At 40.2% G+C, this 23,855-nt stretch overlaps 1 protein-coding gene across 3 annotated transcripts in view; it reads right to left on the minus strand.

Annotated features, from left to right (window-relative positions):
- Positions 1–3,525: 3,525 nt before the first annotated feature.
- OPCML (opioid binding protein/cell adhesion molecule like) overlaps positions 3,526–23,855 on the minus strand; it is a 650,993-nt gene continuing 630,663 nt past the window's right edge. The window contains exons 4-8 of one of the 3 annotated variants that reach the window (XM_049778293.1): positions 20,121–20,255; positions 19,647–19,767; positions 19,080–19,231; positions 18,177–18,203; positions 6,325–6,878 (exon numbers count right to left, since the gene is read on the minus strand). In XM_049778293.1, coding sequence (XP_049634250.1) covers positions 6,778–6,878; positions 18,177–18,203; positions 19,080–19,231; positions 19,647–19,767; positions 20,121–20,255 — 536 coding nt within the window. In that variant the 3' untranslated portion in view covers positions 6,325–6,777. Of the gene's footprint in view, positions 5,326–6,324; positions 6,879–18,176; positions 18,204–19,079; positions 19,232–19,646; positions 19,768–20,120; positions 20,256–23,855 lie in introns of those variants that run through there. The other 2 variants (XM_049778296.1, XM_049778295.1) reach the window with 2 other exon arrangements.

The following is a 23,855-nucleotide window of genomic DNA, read 5'->3' on the forward strand; positions in this document are numbered from 1 at the left end:
ACTAAAGCTATTAAGATGGTTAAGAGGATTGGGCAGTCATTCCTTTGATGAGTCAGAATTCTGAATGAGCTAGGAAAGATCAGAAACATTCCAGCAGTGGGACTTACTATTTCATTGGTATTTTAAGTGACAGGATGTGAGGGAGACCAAGTCCTAAATAATGCTAGATTAGCCCTTATCAATCTCAGAAACTAGCAAAAAACAAGTTTCATAAACCTAGATCAGAATCTGAGTCAGGAACTAGTGATGCTGCAAAACATACTGAAGAACCCTAACAAATGCACTTTTTAAACAAATTAAAACCCACCAGTCACCATTTCATTTAAGCTTTATTTGTGACAGATGTAAAATAAAACAAATAATGGCTGAAAGATCAAAATATTTAGCAAGACCAGAGAGATGACTCCAAGAGCTAGAGAGCTGCTGTTACATGCAAGAGATCCTAAATTCAATGTCTGGCACTGCGTGATCCCTTCAGCCCTCTTGAGCACTGATCCAGGAATAACCCTTAACCATACCTAGGTATGGTATGACTTCAGAACTAAAAATAATGACAATTTATAGGCTTTCTGGAGTCTTTGGCACATACTGAGAGGTATGATTCACAGATGTAACAATTATGAAACAGTCATAAATGGCATGTGTAGTCAAAGATCCCAGGCCTATTTAATGACAGTACTAGTAAAGTTTAGTTGATATGCAAGGGTTGATAGAAGCTGAATGGACCAAGGGGTATTAAAGAGTTTAAGTTCTATTTTTTTCCAAACACAGCAGAATGATATGTGATAAAGAGAGAGGAGATGGTGTTTTTAGTAGAAGTTGCTTTAGAAAAGACAGAAAGAAACAAAGGGCTTCTTCAGTTTACTTTCTCTTGCTATTATCCAGATGTTTACTATAAATAAGATCTAAGAGGAAGTACCATTGGCTCAGTGGCATAGATGTCTATTAACAAGTGCACAGTAGAATCATAATATCATATCATAGTAGCACTTGTTAAAATGGTACCCAAATCCTTGGATTCTGCATGCAGGAAGTAAGCAAGAATGATGTGGATTGCCCCAGAAGAGCTGCATACATGACTGTACTCTGGAATATATATGAAATAAATATGAAACTTCTTAAAGTTTTATGTTGAGACTGCAGCTGTTTTATATTATTTTTAAACAACATAGATATTTGATATGAGTGTAATATGGAGGTTGATTAAGCTATGCCCATAATCCTGTGTGTCTCTCTGTGCATTTCTGTATGTGAGGGGAGAGAAGAGATGGAGGGAGGAAGGTGGGCAGAGAGCAGGAGTAAGTGGCAGTGGAGAGAATTATAGAGGAAAGAGAGAAAGGGAAGGAGAAAAAGTAAGAGTGAGAACACTTTGTTTTCAGGTTGCATATGCTTTGCAAATGTCTAAAGTACATACTATTGGGAGAATGGTTGTTTCAATGTTGTCCATTCCTGGACACCCACAAGATGTCCTAATAAGCAGCCCCCTAAAAATAACAAATTTCTTCAAACTTTATTGATACACTGCACAAATCACAACCATCTCAATTTTCATCCTGAATTAGAAAAGGTTACAACTACAATGTAACATGCACAAAATTCAGGTAGTATATTCACCCTTAATACAATTATTGACAGAAATCAAGTCTTTATTGATTTTGGAAAAAAAATAAGAGAGAAAAGAAAAAGGTTGGCCAAGTTATTCACTTGCATTATGTAATAATTTTTAAAGCATTTGAACATAGAATTTTTGTGTTAAGGATAATTGTAAGAATGGGCACAGCCACTGTCCAACACAGCTAAAATGCACCATGGCAAAGTCATAATTTATTTTTCAGAGGACTCTGAATTTAAAAGACACATTTTCGTACACCCACACATTCCTCACAACTGTACCTAACATGTCACAAAATGCTCCCTGTAACTAATGCAAGGGAAGCTATTGTCACTTACCACCACTATTATGGATATCTTTATAAATCTGCCAATCGTGTAGAATGTGGCCCCCAAAGGATTCACAAGCTTTCTCTCTTCACTCAGTGGCAGGGGGAATACCTATAACAATGGTGTGTCTTTAAAAGGGCACCATGGAAAGAAAAAATAAAAATTTCTTTGAAAATGCTGAAAATTAGGCCTAGATGGCTACTTTAAGATGAAGACAATGGGGTCTAATTCAGTCCATCCACATTCCTTTTCAACACCAAGTGTGCTGCACCTGAAGGCTAAATTGCACTGGTTCAGCACTCTTTTTTTTTTTCACATCTTTTAATTGCAAATCTATCTCTTCCTCCTTTCATTTACTTCTCTTATCTGAAGGAAGAAATGAAGGAAATGAGACAGGCATTTTTTTTTATTTGTTTGCCTTTCATGATCATTAGGAGTTTTCATCATATGGAATTGGGGAAAATGCTGCCTTCCTACTTACACACCTGTGAAGTTTGACAGCAACAGCTCAAGCGTATTTGTCTTTAAAGAAAAAAACAGGAAATCTCTGGGTGGTAGGAGGGTTGGCAATTGAGTATAAGTGCTTCTAGGTATAAGGTTGGTACAAAACAAAAACAAAAGGTTTTCTTTGTCAGAGATAAAGGGGGCAAATAAATTTCGCCAAAAAGAAAAGGTTGACGTTTTTATTCATTGCCAAAGTATTGAATTTTGCTTTGATTGCTTGATTAATGAACTTGATTAATTTACTCCTTTATTGACAGAGAATGACTTCATATATCTCTAAACTAGTATTTAAAAGACTCAGGCCACACTGGGAATAAGGATGCTGTCAGCCCCAAACTTCCCCTCATCATCCCCATTCACCACATTGTGGTGCTGATCACAGTCCACAACCTCATCCACTACAGAGCAAAAAAATGCTGCCTTTGGCACAGGAAAAAATTCAATTTGTGGTCAATATTGATATAATCACAACAATTGGCCCTAGAATTCACTGCCAGCTGAAGGCTTGAGAAAAGTTTTATGCAAAGGCTCCCTTTGCTCATGGAGAAGCTCTTCTGGCAAAGGCAGAACCTGTGACCTCTATGTTAAGGGTAAGTTGCTCAGATCATCGCAGAAAAAGAACTTTAAAACTCAGCCATGAAAGATGCATTTCTGGAGTCCCAGGATTGATCCAGGTCACAAGAATAAACTGCCCAATCTTTGAAATGCGTCTCTGAGAGTGAGGCATGGGTTGGGGGGGAAGAGGTCTGGACCTCTTTGAAATATCAAGTCTTACCTTTTCTGCAGTTGTGTTGCACACAATTGCAGACAACCACAATGTACAAGGCTCACGTTTGCACTACTCCACCTCACACATCACCATCCCACCCCACCCCTCCCAAACAAGAATGAGAAAAACTAAATGCACTTGCTTAGACTTGCAGATGACTGTATCAGGCACTTGACATTAAACTTCAAAAAACAAGCAAGGCCAAAGGCTTAACACGAGCACTTTCATTGGCATTACTTTGACGGAAGGACATATTCACTTTGTTTTGGAAAATAAAAAACTTCAGAGTAACTACATGGCTGACTCTCATCCAATCTTGCCTTAAGCTTTATTTCTTTCATTGTGGAAAACTGTTTAAGAGCTATAGGTAGCTCAGAGATATGTTTCTGCTTCCCTCCTTAACTACCTTCTCCCCATTGGAAATTTGGCGGTGAATGGGGGAACCTCATTTATCCAGCAGGCTTATTTGCCCTCTATAGCTAATGCAGTCATAGCACATGTAAGTGAGATTATTGTCAGCAGCAAGCATTCATTTTCAAAATTTTGAATTAGAGACACTTTCATAGTCATTCCACAAAACAACCAAGCAGAGAAGAGAAAAAGTCATTTCCTTTCCCAGACACTCAGTTTCCTGGTGTCTAATTTACTAAGTTTTCTTTTCACTGACAGATAAAAATTGATGGTAGGATTCATTTTTCCCTTTGAAGTGTGGCAGGACAAGGGTCTTCCAGAGGAATCTCTGAGAGTCGCACAGAATTCTGGGGAAGTCTCTGAAATCTGATCTGCTTGGGTTTCCAAATCCTCTGGTCATCATCTTGTCCAAGGAGAGAAGACACTCCTCTAGAGCCATCTCAGCTTGTCCATTTCAAGCACCAACTTCTCCAAGATCACACATTCTCCACCAACCCCAAGCTGACTATACTCTGGAGAAACCTGCTGGAGATTAGTAGAATGTTCACATAGCACATTTGGTTCTCATGGTGTCTGATACTGACTCTGTTCCCTGTAAATTATGGGTATCAACCTATAGCTCGCCTACCTCTGATTTGCTCATGATTGGCCCAGGACTGGGCATCCATACACTACTTTGGACACATCCTTTGTTTCCAGAATCTGGTTCCTGGCAGTTTTATAGGAAATGCCAATGTCTGTTTACAGCTGGCAAAGGTAATATTAATTTCTCCCTGGCCAGCTCTAAGTCTTGTTGCAGTGACTGTTACTTTGTATATGCCAAAGCAGTGTGTACATTTGTATGTATGTATGCATATATACATACATATATGCATATATATGTCTCATATACATTTATATATTCTCCCACTGTGTATGTCATACAGGATGAAAACCACAACTGAAAAACAAAGAGGCCACTTATCTTGCAGGAAGAATATAAATAAAACACTAAGGGACCAGAATGACACTGAGCTTACATTTGTTATTTAGACTGTGGACCTAGAAAGAATTTTTCAAGGGAGGGAGGGCAGGTCTTTGAGATGGACATAGTTTAATCCTTGCAAGACAGGTGAAGAGAGGATGGTTTAGAAGTGTCCTCCTTTTTAAAATAGGTCCCCTTGATGGCTCAGTTCTCCTTGTCCCAAGATTTGATGCAGAAAAAACAGTGGCTTCTGTTTGCATGTTGGACCCTTGGCAAACCTGGAAAATTGAGCATGTTTTCACCTGTAGTTACTGTGGAAGCTTCATGTTTCCAAGGAAACCCTATGTCACTTACCCTCTCCCCTTCTGTTTTCAGTGTTGTGTTAATCAAGTGCTTGGAAATAAGTCAGTTGCTCAAGTGTCCTTAGCTCAGAGGAGCTTCCTGAAACAAATACCAGAGTTGTCAACACACCTGCCATGTAACTAGCTTCCATTAATTTTCTACCAGATAGTTTTCAAAGATATGAAGTCAAAGCTTAGTGAAGAAGAGAAAATAGGTGCATTCCTCACACTCAGATGGGTACACTGCTCTCTTCCTTTTGCAGAGACAGTACACATGGTTTTTCTCTATGACATTGCTGACAAAGGAAGTCATTAGCCATGGGGCCAGTTCCACAGGCTCCTTGCATTCACTTTCTGGAAAGATTGTAGGAAGCATGATGGTTGACACCTTACTCCTTCAAGTGTGGAAGAAGAGAAGGAACATAACATGAGTGGAGGTTATTCCAGGGATGCCCTCCTTCCTGTTGAGAAATTCTTCTGGGAATTGTGAATTGTCCTATTGCTACAATGGCCCTTCTGTCAACAATGTCAACTTTGGGGAAATGGGATTCAATATTTTAAAGAGTATAAAATAGTTTGCTTTTTTGTATGTTGTTAGCCTGTGATATTATTGACTTTCACAGGAGTTGGTAAGTAATTTGCAAGAGGCCAATGTATGTTAAAGGGAGAAAAGTGAAGAGGCAAAGTATCAGAAATTAATGTGGGGATGAATTTAAGTGTCATGGGGAAAAACAACAAAGAAGGGTTGTATATTATATAGAGATATTATTAAATAGAGTAATTAAATTTCTAAATAGGAAAGATGGGTGGGTATATAACTGGATAGAACATGAAAGCAGATGATTGTGGGAAAGAATAGCCATATGATTACACGCAGAGAGAGTTTGTGAGGACCTACATAATCATCCACCCCAAGATACTTCTGACTTTTTATAATAGATTGGACAGCATAATTAAAAGGCAATGACTATCCTCAAATGCTTCCCTTCATTTTGGTCACTTGACTTCAAAATGTTCCCATTGGGATTGGGTGAACCTCTAATTCCTGTTGCTGGCAGAGAGCAGAAACAGGGAAGAAAGGCAAGAGAAGAGAATGCAGTGATAGAACTCTGGATTTACTAAAAGAACTTCACAGAAATACTGTGAACCATTAAGAATTATAGGATAATCAAATGAGAAAGAGATATATACATTATCATCAGGAAAACGGCCCAAAGCTGAAAGACACAGGTAGTAGGACACTTAAATATCACTTGCTCTGCACTTCATTTTAAGTCAGTTTGTGTCTTCAGGGTGTTTATGAGGCACATTTCTTTCTTTTCTTTTCTTTTCTTTTCTTTTCTTTTCTTTTCTTTTCTTTTCTTCCTTCCTTTCTTTCTTTGTTTCTTTTTCTTTCTTTTGCTTTCCTTTTTGTCTTTCTTTCTTCTTTCTTTCTTTGTTTCTTTCTTGTTCTGTCTTTTTTTCTTCCTCCTTCCTTATTTTCTCCAAATGGAACTTGTGATTTGATGAGAAGGGCAGGGATGTGAGGTAAACTAGGATGACGATGGTAGAAAAATGAATGAGACAAGTAAATGGCTAAGGTGCTAGCGTGGCAGGAACACACTATTCTCCTACACATGGTAGAATCCAGCCCACCTCTCCCACCCCAACCCTGCTCATCCAAGTTTAAAAAAAAAAGAAAATTAAAGAAACCAATGGAAGAAAACCCCAAATGAAGACAAAATATAGAAGAATAGAAACAATGTAGTGGTGGGGGGAAGAAGCCCAACTGGTTTGTCCTCTGCAGTGTGAATTCAAGTCTGTGATATGGAGAAACATGTGTTATTCAGAGGACCCAGGGTTTCTTATCAAAACTTGATGAAGAAGTGGGCAAAGAGGGTTCCTGAGAGCCAGAGACAAGCCAGTGCTCTTGAGGCTGAGTTTACACCATCAATGACTGCTCCTGGCCCTGTGGGGGAAAGAGAGAGAAACAAACCATTAACATGTACCCAAAGAGCACCAACCTAGCTCCCATCAAGCAAAAAGATCCCCATGCTTCTCTATGAACACACTCCCCATGAGCCAACAGCTCCATCCCTTACCCTGCTAAATCTGGGCACAAGGAAGTATTCATAAGGGACTTTAGAAACTCTCTGGGGCATATTTCTGGGAACATTTGACCATTAGAGCCTGATCTGAGTATGGTGACAATGAGGAAAGATGGTTTACAGGACTAGGAGTCGGGAGTGTGGGCAGATGGGGCTACACAACTGGGAAAAACCATGGAAGCAGGCTCTCTATGGCCTGCTATCTGCAGAAAAAGCATTTAATTCACACAGGGTGAGAAGAGGAAAGATAGACATGTGGGGAGAAAAGAGGTCAGAGAAGTGTAGAGAGCAGGTGTGGAGAAGGAGAGGGATAAAAATCTGGGGGGAGCAAATAAACTTTAGTGCTGATGTGATACTTTTTCATCCTGATCAGCATATATCCTCTTGGAGTTACAGAAGAAGAATGGACCATTCTGCTTGACAGTTTTAGAAAACTAGGGCAAGGCTTGTCCCCTTCATTAGTGTGGTCTTTCCAAAAATGACAGAGATGCAACATATGATTCACTTCTAGGGATATACCCTAAGAACACAAAAACACAATACAAAAATGACTTCTGCACACCTATAGTCATTGCAACTCTATTTATAATAGAATCTGGGAAAAAAACCCAGATGCTCAATAACAGATGGCTAAAGAAATGGTGGTACCTTTACACATTGGAATCCTAAGCAGCCATCATGAAAAATGAAGTCATTATATTTTTCTATACATAGATGGACATGGAACCTATTATGCTGAGTGAAATAAGTCAGAGGAAGAAAAATAGACACAGAATAGTCTCACTCATCTGTGGGATTTGAGAAAAATAAAAGACAGTATATTAAAAAAATACCAAGAGGGGCCAGAGAGATAACATGGAGGTAGGGCATTTGCCTTATATGCAGAAGGACGGTGGTTTGAATCCCAGCATCCCAAATGGTCCTGCAAGCCCGCCAGGAGTGATTTCTGAGCATAGAGCCAGGAGTAACCCCTGAGCGCTGCTGGGTGTGACCCAAAAGTAAAAAAAAATACCCAGAAACAATAAGATGAAGACTGGAAGAACCTTCCCACAATATGAAGCTTACCACAAAGAGAAATAACTACACTAACAACTATTATGAAAATGGTAGTGAGAGAAATAAAATGCCTGTCTTGAATACAGTAGGGAGAGAAGGGATATGAAGGGTATTGCTGGAGGGACAGTTGCACTGGTTAATAGGTGTGTTCTATTTTATAACTGAAACAGAACTACAAACATGTTTATAATCATGGTGCTTAAATAAAAACATTGCATTCCAAACCATAAATAACATTAATTTATTCCAAGATTTTCCAGTAACTTGTAACCAAAGGTGATATTTTTGGTAGGTAAGGGGAATGAAAAAGTGAAGTTGTTCATAAAGTAAGGGATTTGCTACTGAGAGAAGCTACTGGCCTTGAGAGTGGTGAGAAGATTAGGAAGTCTGAGAAGGGTTATTGGAGTTATCAAAGCCAAGATCAGACCAAGTTCAGGGACAAAGAGTCAGTAAACCCAGAAATGCACAACAACTGGCTTAGGAAAGGAACATCATGTACTCAATATGGATGCATCAAGAGCTACATTATAGATAGATGTGATTCAGAATAAGATGCACCCACATCTACTATCAACATCCTCTTCAGGAGCAGTTCCTAAAGCATCCTCTATCCTTAATCAACAAGCCCATGTGTGTTTTCAAATCTTGGCTGATTCTGGAAATAGATTTCCCACAAAGCATCCTACATCTCTTCCATGTGGGGATGTGGTTTTCAGTTGCGGGGGTAGTCTCTTTTGCTTGTGTTTGCCACACACCTGATTTGCTCAGGATTAATTCCTGTTAAATAGTTTTTTGTTTTGGGGGACATACCTGGTATTTTTTAGACACTTCATCTGGTGAACCCAGAACATGAGGTATCCAAGGATTAGTAATAAGGTTAATAATGTGTGAGGCAAATGCCCTATCTACTGTACTATTTTTCTGACAGTTGGATAGTTTTAAGCATATCAAAGTTTAAAAGCACAAAAAAACATAATCTTCTGAGCCCTGGCTCTAAGATTAGCAAGAAAAGGAACTTTCAAATATAGGTGTAAACTATTCCAAACTTATGAAACTAGTTTTCACTGGTTTCCTCTAACATATGATCGTGACCAATATTGGAAGGCTCAAAATACTAATCCTGGCCAAGGTACTCTGGGAATTGATTGGTTAAGATGAGGTGTGAGATCAGTGGATATAAGTAAAGGTTGAATAAATCAAGGTTGAGTGACAATCAAGATATAAAGACTAATCTCTAAAATTGCATTGTTAGTGATGATCCTATTCTAAGTAGAACAACTTGTGCACTCTAAGGCTCTCAGAGAGATGAATAAAACTGTGGGCACTGAAAAACTTTGAGGTTGCTGCTAATCAACCATGAAAGGCTGTCTACATTCTAATAAAGGTCTGCTATCCAATAAAGTGCATTATATGGCCAATTCTCTGAGCCAAATTCCACTTGCAAAGAGTCAATATTTATGATGAGGACAATATATTGATTTAATTAAAATGTCTATGTCTATATCAGGTTTAATTAATTTGTTTCCTGGAATAAATTTGAAAGCAACAACAGGTAATGATGCCCCCTTTCCTTATTCTAGTTCCTCCACATTTTTTTTTGCCATGTTGGTAATGAACCAGCTCCTTTTTGCCAGAAGTTGAACCTCCTTTCGTGATTCAAAGCTACAGAACAGACATGAATGACAAAAATAACAACAAATACATAGGGGGTAGATTCATAGACAAAAATAATAAGTTAATCTCCAGCATTTAGAAAGAAGTAGACTTACTAATGATCAAGAGATAAATTACAGAAATGACTAATGAATAAAGATCAATTGGTATGTTGACTTTGGCTGGAGGCAGATTGCAATGTTTAAATGGGAAACTCTGCAGGGATAAAGCACAGAAAAAAAAAACATGTAAGTCAAAAAATTTAGCCTACTATGGAGAGAGTACTTACTTTGTTCAATCTAATAGGCTGATGGTTCTCTTTTAAAGAAGTTAATCTGGTCAAAGGCTTAATTGAAAATGAATCATCAGGCCTGACTTTTTGGAATTAAGACATGGCTACTTTTTTCACATGGGAGGGGGATCACACTTTAGAGAAGCCAGTGTGGAAAATGAGACTACCAAAACTCAGCACAAAGCTCCTAGAAAAATAGATGAGCTGATTGATAAGATCCTGCCTTCTAAGAGCTTTTAAAGCATAAAGATGGAGCGCACATTACAAGCAAAGAATGTATTAAAATGCGTCTCTATGTTCCATTTCCAGGATTGTGACGGAAACCTGGCACAATTCTTCAACAACTGTAGACTGGATTACTGAAAAGCTGATGAAACAGCAGGTGGTTGGGATTGTATGAAGACAAAGGAAAAAAAAAAAACCTACAGGCAAGTTAAACGTGGTGAGATAAATGAAGTGTGTGAAGTCAAAGATGAGACTGTTCTGTTCTGAAATTTGGATAGGTTTTCTGAGCATGAATGTGAACTAAGTGACCTTCCTAATGAGGAACTAAAAAGATAATGATGCTCATGGTGATTAAAAAGGAGCATGGAAATCTAATTAAAGATGTATGTGTTATACTTGTTGGTGAGATATAAACTTATTTTCAGCAGTGCCAGTGGATGATGGCAGATCATCCCCCCTTCAAAAGAAACATGACTTCCATTGTCTTTAATTACAGTGGAGAATGTGGCTCCAGTGAAATTCACTGAGATAGGCAGTATTAAGAAGATTGGGGAAGGATGGGAAAAAAGATAGCAGCCATCTTGATTTTGTTCTCAATCGTGGGTCCTGTTTTCTGGCTCCAATCAACACTAGGACTTTAAACGTTAAGTTAAGGAGTTAATTCAAATTCCTCAGTGCATCACAAACCTGAAAGAGACCAGACTCTGGCTGATGCCAAACCATAAGTGATCATGTATGTGCTGACTTCAGCATACTCTAACAGTTCCATGTTAAATTCTAAAGGCTCCATCTAACAGCCAGATGTCAACAATTCAGAGGCGAGAGGATGGGAGGGTGAGGCAACAACAAGAAACCTCATCAGGAATAAAATGTGAAGTGTCTGCATATTTTCTCCCTAATACATTGACATTTGCAGGTTGGGGAAAATACAAATGATTATGCTGCTGTCATCTGCCCAAAGCTACAGTATCTCTCTCTGACTCATCTCCTCCCACCTGGATTTAAATTGTGGATTTGGAAAATAGAAATCATATACATTAGCAGCAGGAAATGGGTAAATAAGCACCACTTTTGATGGCTCTGCAAGAAGAATCCATTTGATGAACATATTCCTTAAAGAATGAATTTAAGTGTTTGGTCTAGTCCTCTAAACAAGACAAGAGAGAAATAGAGACAGAGTGAGGGAGAGAAAGAGAGAGAGAGAGAGAGAGAGAGAGAGAGAGAGAAATTGCCTACATCTCAGTTTAGAATGGGGATATACTGGAGGTAGCTATTTAATAGAGAGTGTCACACCAATACTGATGTTCTTCCTTTGGCTTAAGACTACAAATCCATAGGTTTAGCTTAGATTAGCAAAGAAGATCTCACTATATAAAGAATATAACTGATGTTCCAATTGACTAGACAATATACTTATTAATTCGACAAATGTTTACTAGGAAATAACCATTACAAGATGTAAAGCTGTGTCCTTGAAGTATAGAAACAAATATGAATAAAATACAAGCCTAAGGGTAAGCTATCATGATCACCCAAGAGATGAGTAAGTGAATCTTTATTCGGGTTCAGAAATAATTTATGGAGGATTGGAAAGGTGTGGGTAATACTGTAGAACCTTCAAGGAAAATTAGAGTTTTATCAGTGAAAAAAAGGGTTATGCCCTTCTACCCTAAAATTCATTGAAAGAAATATGAAAAAAGAAAACTAAAAAAAAAAAGAAATATGAGGTGCATAAGCTAAGAAACAATATTGGAAGGAGATTTTACAGGCAATGCAAAACCTGATATATCTCTATCCATCTCCTAAGCATGCTCTGAGTTTTCCTCCTATGAAGTGGGAATAATAATACTTGCACAAAAGTGTCCTTAGTTGTCAAAAGATGACACATAAGGCAAGTAACATTTTCATGCTCTAGCAGAACAGGTGTTCTAAACTACTATTCTGCCAATAATCTATTTCTTTGTGGTACAAAACTGGGAATTTTGATAGATCGTTCTAAATTTGAACCCTTAAGTCACTGGCTAGAGAGAGAAAGTGCAATGAACATACGACACTGCATTCTTTCACTAGGAGATTTGGCTTGAGAGTGGACAGTACAGGGCAAGTGTGAGCGGCTTGTTTGAACACAGATTAACGGGTGTAAGGAAGAAGAGGCAGAATCAAAATGACCTGAGATTTTAGAGGGAGTGAAAGAGGAAAGAATAAGGGGTGCACCTTCAGTAAGATGTGCAGGTGAGAAAGATGGAGTTTGTAGTTTCTGTGAAGTATTCCAGAAGAGAACATAGCATGTTATGCAGCTTTGGAAGTTCCCAGACCATTGCTCAGAGACTCTTCATATTTCAAACCTTCTCTGGAAGAGTTGTTTGGGAGTCAGCTGCTCAGGTCCTTCTCTGACATTTTCCCTGGGCAAGGCCTGTTACTCTTTATTCTAATTACCAATAAGAGTCTCGATGGCTGCCAAGGGACATGGAGGACTCACACATCCTTCTCCCGAGAAGGGTACTAGGCAGACCTGTGGGATAGTAATGAAGGAGCTAGAAGAAAGTCACCACAGGGCATTTCAAATCAGATACTGGTGACATGAGGGTCACAGAATGGGAAAACTTGGATGACTGGACAGCGGATCACCTGGACAGCACCCCCTTCTGGATGTTCCCTAAAGTGGCCTATAGCCAAGTGTAGTGTGAGAACACTTTAATTGAGAAGAGATCAAGAAGACGACCTGTGTCAGGTATTGGGGTCTAGAAAGAAGCCTGAATTATTCTGTCTTCAGGTGTCAGTGGGATGCACTGTGAGGAGAGGAGCAGTTCAGTACAGCTCCAGCTGCAGCAAATCCACTTTGATGATGCTGTCAAACTGAGCTATTTGTTTTGCAGAAATGAAGGTCTTTAGCTAAGGAAAAGACATGGGCCTCAGGGTGGGCTGTAGCCAGGAGTGGTGAACAGGATTTTTACCCTCACTCAAAATGGCAAAATGCTATATGTGTTTAATATATTATTGTTAAAATTATATGCTTTTGTGTGAATGATTGTCTGTTTTGGCAGGTCAGTGCATGGTGTGGCTCTCTGACTCTCACAGTTTAAAATGTTGGCTCTTTGTGTCGAACTTGTTCAACACCCCTGGCTGTGGTTCTGGCTGCTGGGGATGTGGACTGGGAGCTGAGTCCTTACCAGAGGCATTTCATCTTTGCCCAAATATTATCTTTTGTGGGAACTGAGCCACTTTTCTTTGCAAGGACAAGGCACCTCTGAGTTGTCTGGGTCCCTGATCTTTATCTCTTAATATCACTAACCTGTGCTTTTCTTTTCTCATAGATACAATGTGAACTGGATTTCTCCTGGAAGTCTCCCCCATCTGTTCCTCTATGCCTGGTTTGTCCCTCTTTCCATCCAGTTCCAGTAATCTAGGAATCCAGGCATTTAAATGGCTCATTAGGTGTATCCTACTTTCTGCAGTGTATAATCAAGCACATAATCTTCCATCTCTGCCCTCTAAGGATAGGTGGGAGGTAGGTCTCTTGCTCAAGACCCAGTGGTAGCCAAGTGGGCTGGCAAGTTGAAAGCCCTAGAGAGGCTCTGGCAGGGATAGAACAGGGGGTATAAAGCTAAGCTCAGTCATCTGCAGAACACTGGACTGGCTAAGAGATAGAGATGCCAGGGCTCCAGGTGGGTATTCAAATTACTGTAGCCACTCCATAAAGATTGTACATCCTCATAACAAGTTGCTTTGCAATCTCCCAAGGCAACTAGCACCATTGCCAAGAATATGAATGATAGGTTTTGAAGATCTTGTTCTTACAAACGAGATATTAAAGGTAAGAACTAGCTATGTTTGAGTCAGGATTAGAGTTGTTTCCCTCACTCCTAGGACCCTTCTCTATGCTTACTGTGTGCATGTGCACACACACACGTGAACACAGGTGTGCCTGGATCTTAGAGATATGCATTGTGGGTGCCTCTGGGAGTTGGTCCCTTGCCTGAATGACCTTCCTTATTTGTATGCTATTAGAAGGGGCAGTCCCTTCTGAGAAAGGAAGCAGCATCTTTGACCCATGCCAACTCTCAAATCTTTGCACATCCTCCTCCTCGCTACAAGGGTTTTTTTTCTTCCTAATCACTAATCACCTACTGCTCCCAACCCACTCATTGTCTCACTGGTCCTTTGTCTTTCATAAGCATTGGAAAGGGCTTTTATCCCATTTTCCTTTGTTCGTTGACTATAGAGAGGAAGGATATGAAAGCTCTATTTGTATGAGGGCCTGAGCAGAAGCTTGTGTTGAGATGGGTTCATGGAGCAAAATCATCGGGGGCTCCAGGAAACAAAGGTATAGTGTTTGAAGGCAAACACTAATGTATGTGCATGTTTGTTAGTTAGGTAAATTTGATTTCATGAGCTGTCAATGCAAAAATGTGGCTTTAACATAATGGGTTGATATTTAGATGATAAGAGGAAGGACACTTATATGAGAATGGGGTCATTCCATGCTCATCGTTGATTTGGACCCCTTCCCAAAAAACTTCACCTAGAGCCATGATGTGTTGCTAAGTAACCCTTTATGCCAAGTAACTTAACAATTCTGAGTTGGATTGATAATAGAAGCCAGTGCTCAGAGAAAGGAAGTATAGTCTTCAACCCCTGCTCAAGGATTTACAAACCAGAATGTTCTATCTAACCTCCTCTGTGACACTGGAGCACACTAGTTGACACTCAGAGAACATAGTTCATAGGGTTATTCAGGGCAATACAACATGGAGAACACCTAGCTGTCATGCATGTAACTGTAAGTAATGTGTAAAGTTAGTGATAAGTAGTGGGGCATTGAAAACATAAGATAGCACTCTTAAAGAACAGAAGCATTACTTCATGGGATAGAATCATTCCAGTCTAATGTTGAAGCTATTGCCACTTGAGCATAGGACTTGAGCATAGCAAAGAATCAGGCTTTAGATTACCACAGAGGATAATTATTACCAAGGCTTTCACTAACCCAAGACCTGAGAATGTTGACCTGAGAATGTTGAAGACTGCATCCCAATTAAATCAATGGAAGAAAAGTTCTAACATAAGACACATGTAAAACATATGGACACTAGTTACTCTTGATTTTCCTGTTGTTTTCCTTGTTATGTACAAGATATCTGAGCCCTCAAAAGATATAGGAAAAATACCCATGCCTGCAGTAGGCAGAGTTGCCATTGAGAAGTCAGTACAAGAGGGACTGTGATGGAGATCTACTTCTAGAAATCAGGGAAGGCTTCCTGAAGAAAGAAATGCTGAGAATTCACTGGACAGTAACCCAGTAAATGAAGAATGGGTTATGAAGATGAGTTGTGTTTTGGTCAAAAGGCATGGCACATGCAAAAGCACAGTAGTAAGCAATCATCTGGGTTATGTAGCAAGGGGAAAAGTGTGATGAGACACTTCATGAAGAGTGTTGGCAAGTACCCATCATATGGCAGATTTTATTCTACCTTTGAGTAACATGATCTGATTCATGCCTCTCAGCTGGCCAGTAGACCAGAGAATTATAATCCCCATTTAGCTGAGTAAATGGAGGCTTACAACTTTTGCCAAGAGGACACTTCTAATTATGACGTTAAGGATACTATTTAATCCCCTTACTCCTCTTTTCAGGCATGACTCATTATCCCAAGGACATCCATGATGAAAGGAAGAATCAACAAGGCTAAGGGACTAGTTTAAGGTCTGCCATTGAGAGTTGGAACTCTATCTTTTCTATAAACAAAATTGAGTCCCCAATTCATATGCTGAGGCTTTCACTCAACATATACGTGGGTAAGAGAGCTTATAACAAAGGCGCATTATATTGAAGGTCATTGGAAACTTTGATCTGATGGCTGGACCTTGATTGATCAGATGTGTTCTATGAAGAAGAGATACCAGAAATTTCTGTCAAGATTGGCTGTTGATGGGGCCAGAGCAGTGGCACAGAGGTAGAGCGTTTTTGCCTTGCATGTAGCTGACCTAGGATGGATAGCAGTTCGATCCTCCAGCATCCCATATGGCCCCCCAAGCCAGGAGTGATTTCTGAGTGCATAGCCAGGAGTAACCTCTGAGCATTACTACATGTGGCCCCCAAACAAAAAAAAATTGGCTGTTGGTATTTGCACTCCTCCATATGTACAATCAAAGTCATAAAAAAAAATCCATGTGAGGACTGTGTCCATCTATAAACTGAAAAGAGAGCCCTTATTTAAAAATGGACAAGCCAGAATCCTAGTGTTTGAGTGCTTGTTTTTGAACCGTAGCAAATGCTTTTATGTCGTTTTAGCCAAGTTTCTCTTGTACAATAGGTGCTCTAGGAATTAACAGTCTTAAGATACTTCAGCTATGACTGGAGTCATCTTCCAGAAGCCATCTGTCTTTCCTGGAAAATAAGGACAGAAACTGAAGCATCCTGATATAATGGCTAAAGCCCTGTATCTCTTTCTTTTTTTAGTAGGTTAATACCCAACACTGCTCAGGGCTTACTCCTGGTTCTGCATTCAGAGATCATTCCTGATAGGATAGTGCCAGATATGGAAAATAGGTTAGCTGCATACAGGTCCCTAACTACTTTGCTACCTCTATAGCCCCACTAAATTTTCCCCACTGAGAACACATAAACAAAGGTTATAACCAGATGTTAAAGTACAACTAATCCTCTTTTACCCTATATTTAATCAAAATTAAGTAATGGGCTTTCACAGACTCTATGGTGTAGGTAGAGGATGAGGGCTGGAACTGTTGGGATCAATGGCTGTGAAACTGACAAGGGCAGAGCCAAATTCAGATTTAGAAAGTACTGCAGCTCCCATCTTCTGCATATCCATGGATGTGTCCAGGAAAGGATCTGGGATCATTGCCACCCCTGGGAACTGCTGAGGGAAGTTACATCTCAGGAGGGATTGCATGGACAGACACACATATGGCTTTATCATCTAGAGAAACACTTGAAATTGAAGAGATACATTTAATTCTGCTCTATTTGGTGGTATCCATGAGACATATGTCCACTATTTCCCAGCCTCCTTTAAATTTTTTTTTAGAGAAGGAGAGCATCCAAGCAAAGTTTTTGAGATCTGGTTGGGGGGGTTAATCCTCAGCTTACTGGGCCTGACAGATCTATGGCCAGGCTGATTATCTGATGCTGCTGGAGGTTAGTGTTCTAGAGGGCCACACTCAATAATATTCCAAAGGGCCATGCAGAGTTTGAGATTCAAATGGGGCCTTACACATGCAAGGTACACCCTCCTGCCCCATGAGCTCTCTACTTGGCCCATCCAAACTCTTTGCTCCTCTTTTGACAAAGTGAGATTTCCTTAAAAGTGAGATCAATAAAGCATGTGGTGGGTGCCCATAGGATGCTCAGAAAGTAATAAATAAGCATTATACAAATTATAGTACATGTAATCATTAGGAATAACAACCCACAAGGACCTCTATTTTGAAATGTAAAGTCTTCAGAATTAAGTCATTAGTTCTCTTTGCCTGGAGCTAAAAGAGAACAAAACATTCATAACAAGGAGAGATCCCCATAGACACAATCATATGATAATCTCTTTGGTGTTTGGGTTGGCTTGTTCAGATACTGCTGTATGTAGAAAGAGCTCATCTTTTTTAAAGGTCACTAAGTAGTGTTCTTTTTCAGGGTGGGGATCTCGTCTTGTCCAAAGCCTATGTAAAATGGTATGGTGTGTCTGTGTGCATGCTGCACACATGAAAGCATATTGCATGAAAACAATATAATATATTGCAGTATATTTTATATATGTCTGGTCTGCCGGTGTGTAATCCCAGCTCCCAGCAGTCTATCCACTAAGGATAAATGAACTGGAGGAGGGAAGCAGGCAAGCCTCTCTTCTAAGGGGCTTCTAGTCAAAGACACAGGCATTCAGGCAGGCAGAGGAAGGAAGGAACATGCTGTACCCACCTGCCACTGCTGATGAGGGGCTTATTTCTAAGACACACACAGCACAATGCACACACAATGCAGAGAGGAAACAAAAGACATAGATCACACATTTCAGATGGTTGGTGGGAAAGTTCAGGTCACATAAATGCTGAATTCCACTTCTAGCTCTGAGGCACTCCCAGGAGAAAATGGTTCCCATATCATTCTATACCCTTGAGGCCCTCCTCCAACAAAATCTCAGCACAAAGACACATACAGACACACAAAATTGTACAGTGAGCTCTTCCTGGCTATAATGTGAAATGTGTCACAAGGAGATGGACAAGGCAGTGAAAGGGGTATAAGAGGTATTTCCCTGGAGAGGGGACAGTGATGGCTCTGATCTGTCATCCAGAGGGGAAGGAGATATTGTCAGAGAAGTGTTTGAGACCAGTGAGGCCAAACCTTCATCCTGATGAGGACTCAGAAATCTTCACACCATTCATCCCCACAATGAGATGGCATGAGAATCACAATGGAAGGACTTGGCGTTCATCTATAAACAACTCTGCAAACCAGAGATTCTTTCTGTCAAAAGTTCAGTAACAGTATAGCTCAATCAACCTCACCACAAAACTTTAGCTGGCACTACATTTCAATAAACCCATGCTTCTCTCCTTTGTATGCTCCTAAACTCATTCAGTAGCTTTAGAAGGCAGTTGGATCCCCTGGGAAAGTGCCAAATTTCAATAGACCAGGAGGTGTCCCCCTCCTTAAAAATATAATCAAATCCCATTGTAGAGGATGTTAGGGGGAAGAGTCTCATTATCGAAAATAGTGAGCAGAGCAGTAGGAAGAGCCACACAGGCCAACAGCTTCTGCCCTATTACCTCCTGGTCATCTTCCCCCTGGGCCCTCTGTGTCTGGGCTTCCTGTACTCACCATACAGTGTGATACTGGCATTGGTGTTCCCCAGCTTGTTTGTGGCCACACAAGTGTAGTTCCCATAATCCTTTTCTGAAACGTTGAAGAAGGTCAGGGTAGACATTCGGCCTTTGTTTTCAATCTTCACCCCATCTGGGCCAGTGTTGAGCCTGCAATCAGAGAAGACACTTCTGGGTGGATTCTGTTAAGAAGGTACAGAGACAGGGCTGATATCACATCTTTAGGATATCCAGCATCAGGAGGACTGTTCTACAAGGAGGCTTCTCCTTGCAAAACAATGATTTCTTCTAAATAAGTCAAACTCAAGCAGTGTGGTCTCAAAGGATGAATGGATTAATGTTTCAGCCTTGGAAATACCAAAACAGGTTAAGTTATTCTAGCCACTTGCCAGCTTGTTTCATATTTTCACGTGTCTGATTTTAAAATGAGACCATGTTATAAAGTTGGGTGTAGTATACTTTGGTTGAGTCCCAATGTCCCTTTTCTTGTTACCAACCTCCCTCTGGGAAAAAGCACCACTTTTGCTGAGTTGCAGATATGCCCTCCCTCTCTTTGTCCATGTACCTGGTATCTTCCTTGAACCACTGGAATTCAGCCATGGGTACTGCAGATGCTTCACAGCTCAAGATGCCCTTTTGACCAACTGAGACACCTGTGTTCTTGGCTTTGGAGATATAGGGAGGGTCTGTGGAGGGGTGGAGCACAATGTGGTTCCATGAGAGAGATGAGAGGCACATTCAGGCTGGCCAGAGCCCTCCTTCCCAGTTAGACAACCATGGATTTCAGAAGAACTTAGAGTTAGAAAATATCTCCAGCATCCTAACCTCTCCTTTCAGCCTTCTAACCCATCCAAGGTGAATGACTCATTGTTACCTGAAGCTCCCAAATTCACAGAAAGATTCTCGGGGCAAACAAAGCCAAGGGTGGATCCAGATTTTTACTGGGCTTATTAAAAAATGGCCCTGCCATTAGCATGGGATGCTGTTAATCCCTAGCTGATATCCCCAAATCTCAAGTTCAGAGAAGGGCTGAACTCACAGTTGACTGTGATCTTGACTTTCCGCACGTCGGGAGCAGCCACATCATTCAAGGCACTACACTCATATTCACCAGACTGGTCCCGTTTGATGTCAGAGATCTCCAGGTACTCATCTTCACTTACAAAGCCCTGACCTGTATGGCAAACAAAGACAGGAAACTATTAAGGAACTCAAAGCCACACCCAAGACACTCAGCTTGTCAGAGAAAGAAACCAAAGAGCTATGAAAAGGGAGTGAGAAATACAGTGAAAGAGCACAGGCCATAATTTTGGTCCCTACTTTGCAAACAGATATTTGAGAAATAAAAAATCTTTTGTCCAAGTCACTCATTAGGTCACATGGTAAGATGGGGATATTCTTATTTTTCTTTTATTTCCCTTCGATTTTTGGGTCACAGCTGGTGGCACTCCAAGGTTACTCCTAGCTCTACACTCAGAAATTGCCCCTGGCAGGCTTTGGGGACCAAATAAGATGCGCTGTGCTATCTCTCTGGCCCTATTATTTTTCTTTTGTGTTTATGAGGGTAGACTTAAGAAAGTATACATGGAATACCCTAGCATATTAGTCAGTATTGATATTTTAAAGAAAATGAGCATTATATATCACAGTGAAAACAGAGAAATAGCTTTGAGATATGCCAATCTGGGCATCTAAACATTTTTTTTTTTTTTGGTTTTTGGGCCACACTGATGGTGCTCAGTTGTTACTGCTGGCTATTTGCTCAGAAATTGCTCCTGGCCTGAAGAACCATATGGGATGCTGGGGAATGAACGAGGTACATCCTGGGTCAGCCACGTGTAACGCAAACTCCCTACCACTGCACTATCACTCTGGCCCTAAACTTTATTTCACCATGTAGAAATGTCTTTATACACTGAAAAGAAACTCTTGATATTTGCAGCATTAGTAACTGATTGCTGAACATTTGAATATAGTTAAATGCATGCCATTTGGTTAAGTTTGTAACTTTATTGAGAAGATGAAGGTGCAAAGGAACGAATGGGAAGAAAGTTCCTGAATGCTCAGGAGAGTGCCATGGTCTTTGCAATAAAAGATCTCCACAACCTTCTTAAATCACAGAACCATTCTAGTACTATAATGGTCTTATGGATTAATATCTGACATCCTGGAATATTATGAAGACTTTATTCTGAGGCTCTCAGGAAGTTTATAATTCATGATGGAAAATATCTGGAACTTTAAAATGTATGTTACTTGCAGTCATCACTTTATGACCTTGCAATGATCAGGTTCTGTCCCATATCCTTTTCCTTGCTTCTTTTGACTCAGTGTAAGGAAAAAAGACTCCCTGCCTTAAAACACAGATGTTATGAATTCTGTCAAAACAAAATGCTCGTGGGAAAACCCAGGGAACATGCAGGCCAAAAAGGAAATATAGTCATTTGTATATCTCATTTGGCTATAAGAAATTGCCTTCAGTGTTTCAGGCCTGAGAGAAGAATTAGTTTTCAGCAGAAAAAATAAAGACTCAGTATGTCTTTGCTCATACCCTTTTAGAATCATATTTCTATCCAATACATGTTCATTCATCCAAGTCTAGACCAGCTACAGGTGTGTAGACCAGGAATGAGGTAGATGCAGGCAGGCCTGGAAGGCCCAGTCCATTAACAATTTAGATGGTCCCAAATAGGCACCATTCTGATCATCTTATGATGCTATGAAAGCAATTTTCCACCAATCAGCAGGGTATGGCCACTGGGCAAACCACCATGTAAAAAGTCATCTTGGACAGGGGCTGGGCACAAGTTCTAGTAGTAATTTGGGGATTTAGAGAATAGAGTTGAAACCCTGTAGGGAATGTCTTAGGGTATGGTGGAAATGCAACACACAGAGGAGAAAAAAGGCATGAAGCAGAACCCTACACATTCAATGCAGGTGTGTCAGTGCTGGATGAGATTTTCAGCACCAAAGAGGAACTTAGAATAAATGATACTTCAGGGCATCAATCGTAAGGTGCAAGGCTCCATTTGAAGGTCTCAGTTACCTATGTGATCCTCTGCCCATAGATTACTCAGAGAGTTCCCCATTCCTCAAAATTCATGAGGGGCTATCATGACAGCCTTTTCCCTGTCCTTTATTTTTCTTGGACTCACAAAATCTACATATGCACCGCCATCTTCCACTGCAGTGCTGCATTGCAGGACAACTTTGTGGCGGCCACAAAAGGCAAAAAGAGAGTATTTCCCAAACTTTGGGGCTCATTAGTATGGTGCTGCATCATTAAATGAGAAAAATAATTTTGTCAAGTTTGTACTAGAAATGCTTCATAGATTTTCATTTGAATATAAATTTCTTAGGAATTAAATATACATTTAAGTTTATGTATATATGTATATATAAACATATGTTTTATGTGTGTACATGTATATGTATACCTATATGGGTTCTAACTGTGTGGGTCTGCAGTGGGTCCAGTATTCCAGAAAATGCCAGATGTGATCTGGGCTGCTAGTCTGCATGGTAGCATTAGAGAAGAGAAATTATAGGACACCACCAAGCATGGCTGTTGGCTTGAAGATGAAGCAAGTTTCTAACTATGGCACTGGTGAAGAGACCTTCTGGAACAAGTTTATTCTTTGTCTCTCTCTGTCTCTCTGTCTGTCTGTCTCTCTCTGTCTCTGTCTCTGTCTCTCTCTCTCTCTCTCTCTCTCTCTCTCAAAAGTCAGGAACAGCTGGACTCAGGAAGCCAAAGTTCCCTTTGAGTGGTTGCTATGATCTTCCTGCCAAATATGCATCCTCTCAAACCCAGTTTATTGCTAAGAGATGGAAAGATGGCCTTGAAACCCTCCTCATCTCTAGCTCCCAGAAGGTGATTGAGATGCTATTTTCTAAACAACTTTTAAGACTGAGTGATATTTTTAAAGCAAACAGATCTAGGTTGCCAAATGCCTGGAGCCTCAAGAAATAAAAGGACTCTGGCTCCTACCTCTTTGCCCTATCCAGTTCTGGTTGTGAGGGGAAATTGCATGTTATGGAGTAAGGAATAGTAGGCAGGTATGTTTCAATTGCCTTTGGTGGTAGCCACACTGATGACTGTGAAGGCAGAGGCAGACCGGTGGCTCTGGGGGTGCAGTAGGAAGAAGTGAAGGAGGAATAGGGAACAGAGGAGAGAAGGGCCTGGTTCTAGGAACTTCAGAAATATTCTGGACATACTCAGCAGGGAACAGAGACAGTACCAGACCTCAGTATTGTCTCCTGCAAACAAGTCCAGGTCTGTACCACAAGCTGTCTTGATAAGGAAGGACTGTCCCTGAAAGGGGCTGGGAATTGACTCTAATTGAAGGGACTCTAGTCATTGGTCAGAACACGATGATGAGCCTTCTGCAGACTAAACTTGGAAGGTTTCGATGCCTGAATGACTTTGGGCATTCGCCTGTACACTCAAATTTTACTCTTCATCAGTTTTTATAATTGAGATATTATGGCTTATAATAAGATTTTTATTTTTCTTTCTGCTTACACTGTTACTGAAACACACACACACACACACAAATGCCAATACCACCTGCTCATCTTAGAATCCTTTCTCACACCTTGTACAGTATCAACTGTCATTTCTGCTGACAATATCTCATTATCTAGCTCTTCTTTCTGTCTTTAAATTACATATGAGTTGGGTCAACTGGTATTTGTCTTCCTCCTTTGAGCATACAGGCTTAATATGACACCTTCCAGCTCTATCCAAGTTAAAGCCATTTTATTTTATTTTTTT

The sequence above is a fragment of the Suncus etruscus genome, chromosome 8, assembly GCF_024139225.1.
Source record: "Suncus etruscus isolate mSunEtr1 chromosome 8, mSunEtr1.pri.cur, whole genome shotgun sequence".
NCBI classification, from domain to species: Eukaryota; Metazoa; Chordata; class Mammalia; order Eulipotyphla; family Soricidae; genus Suncus; species Suncus etruscus.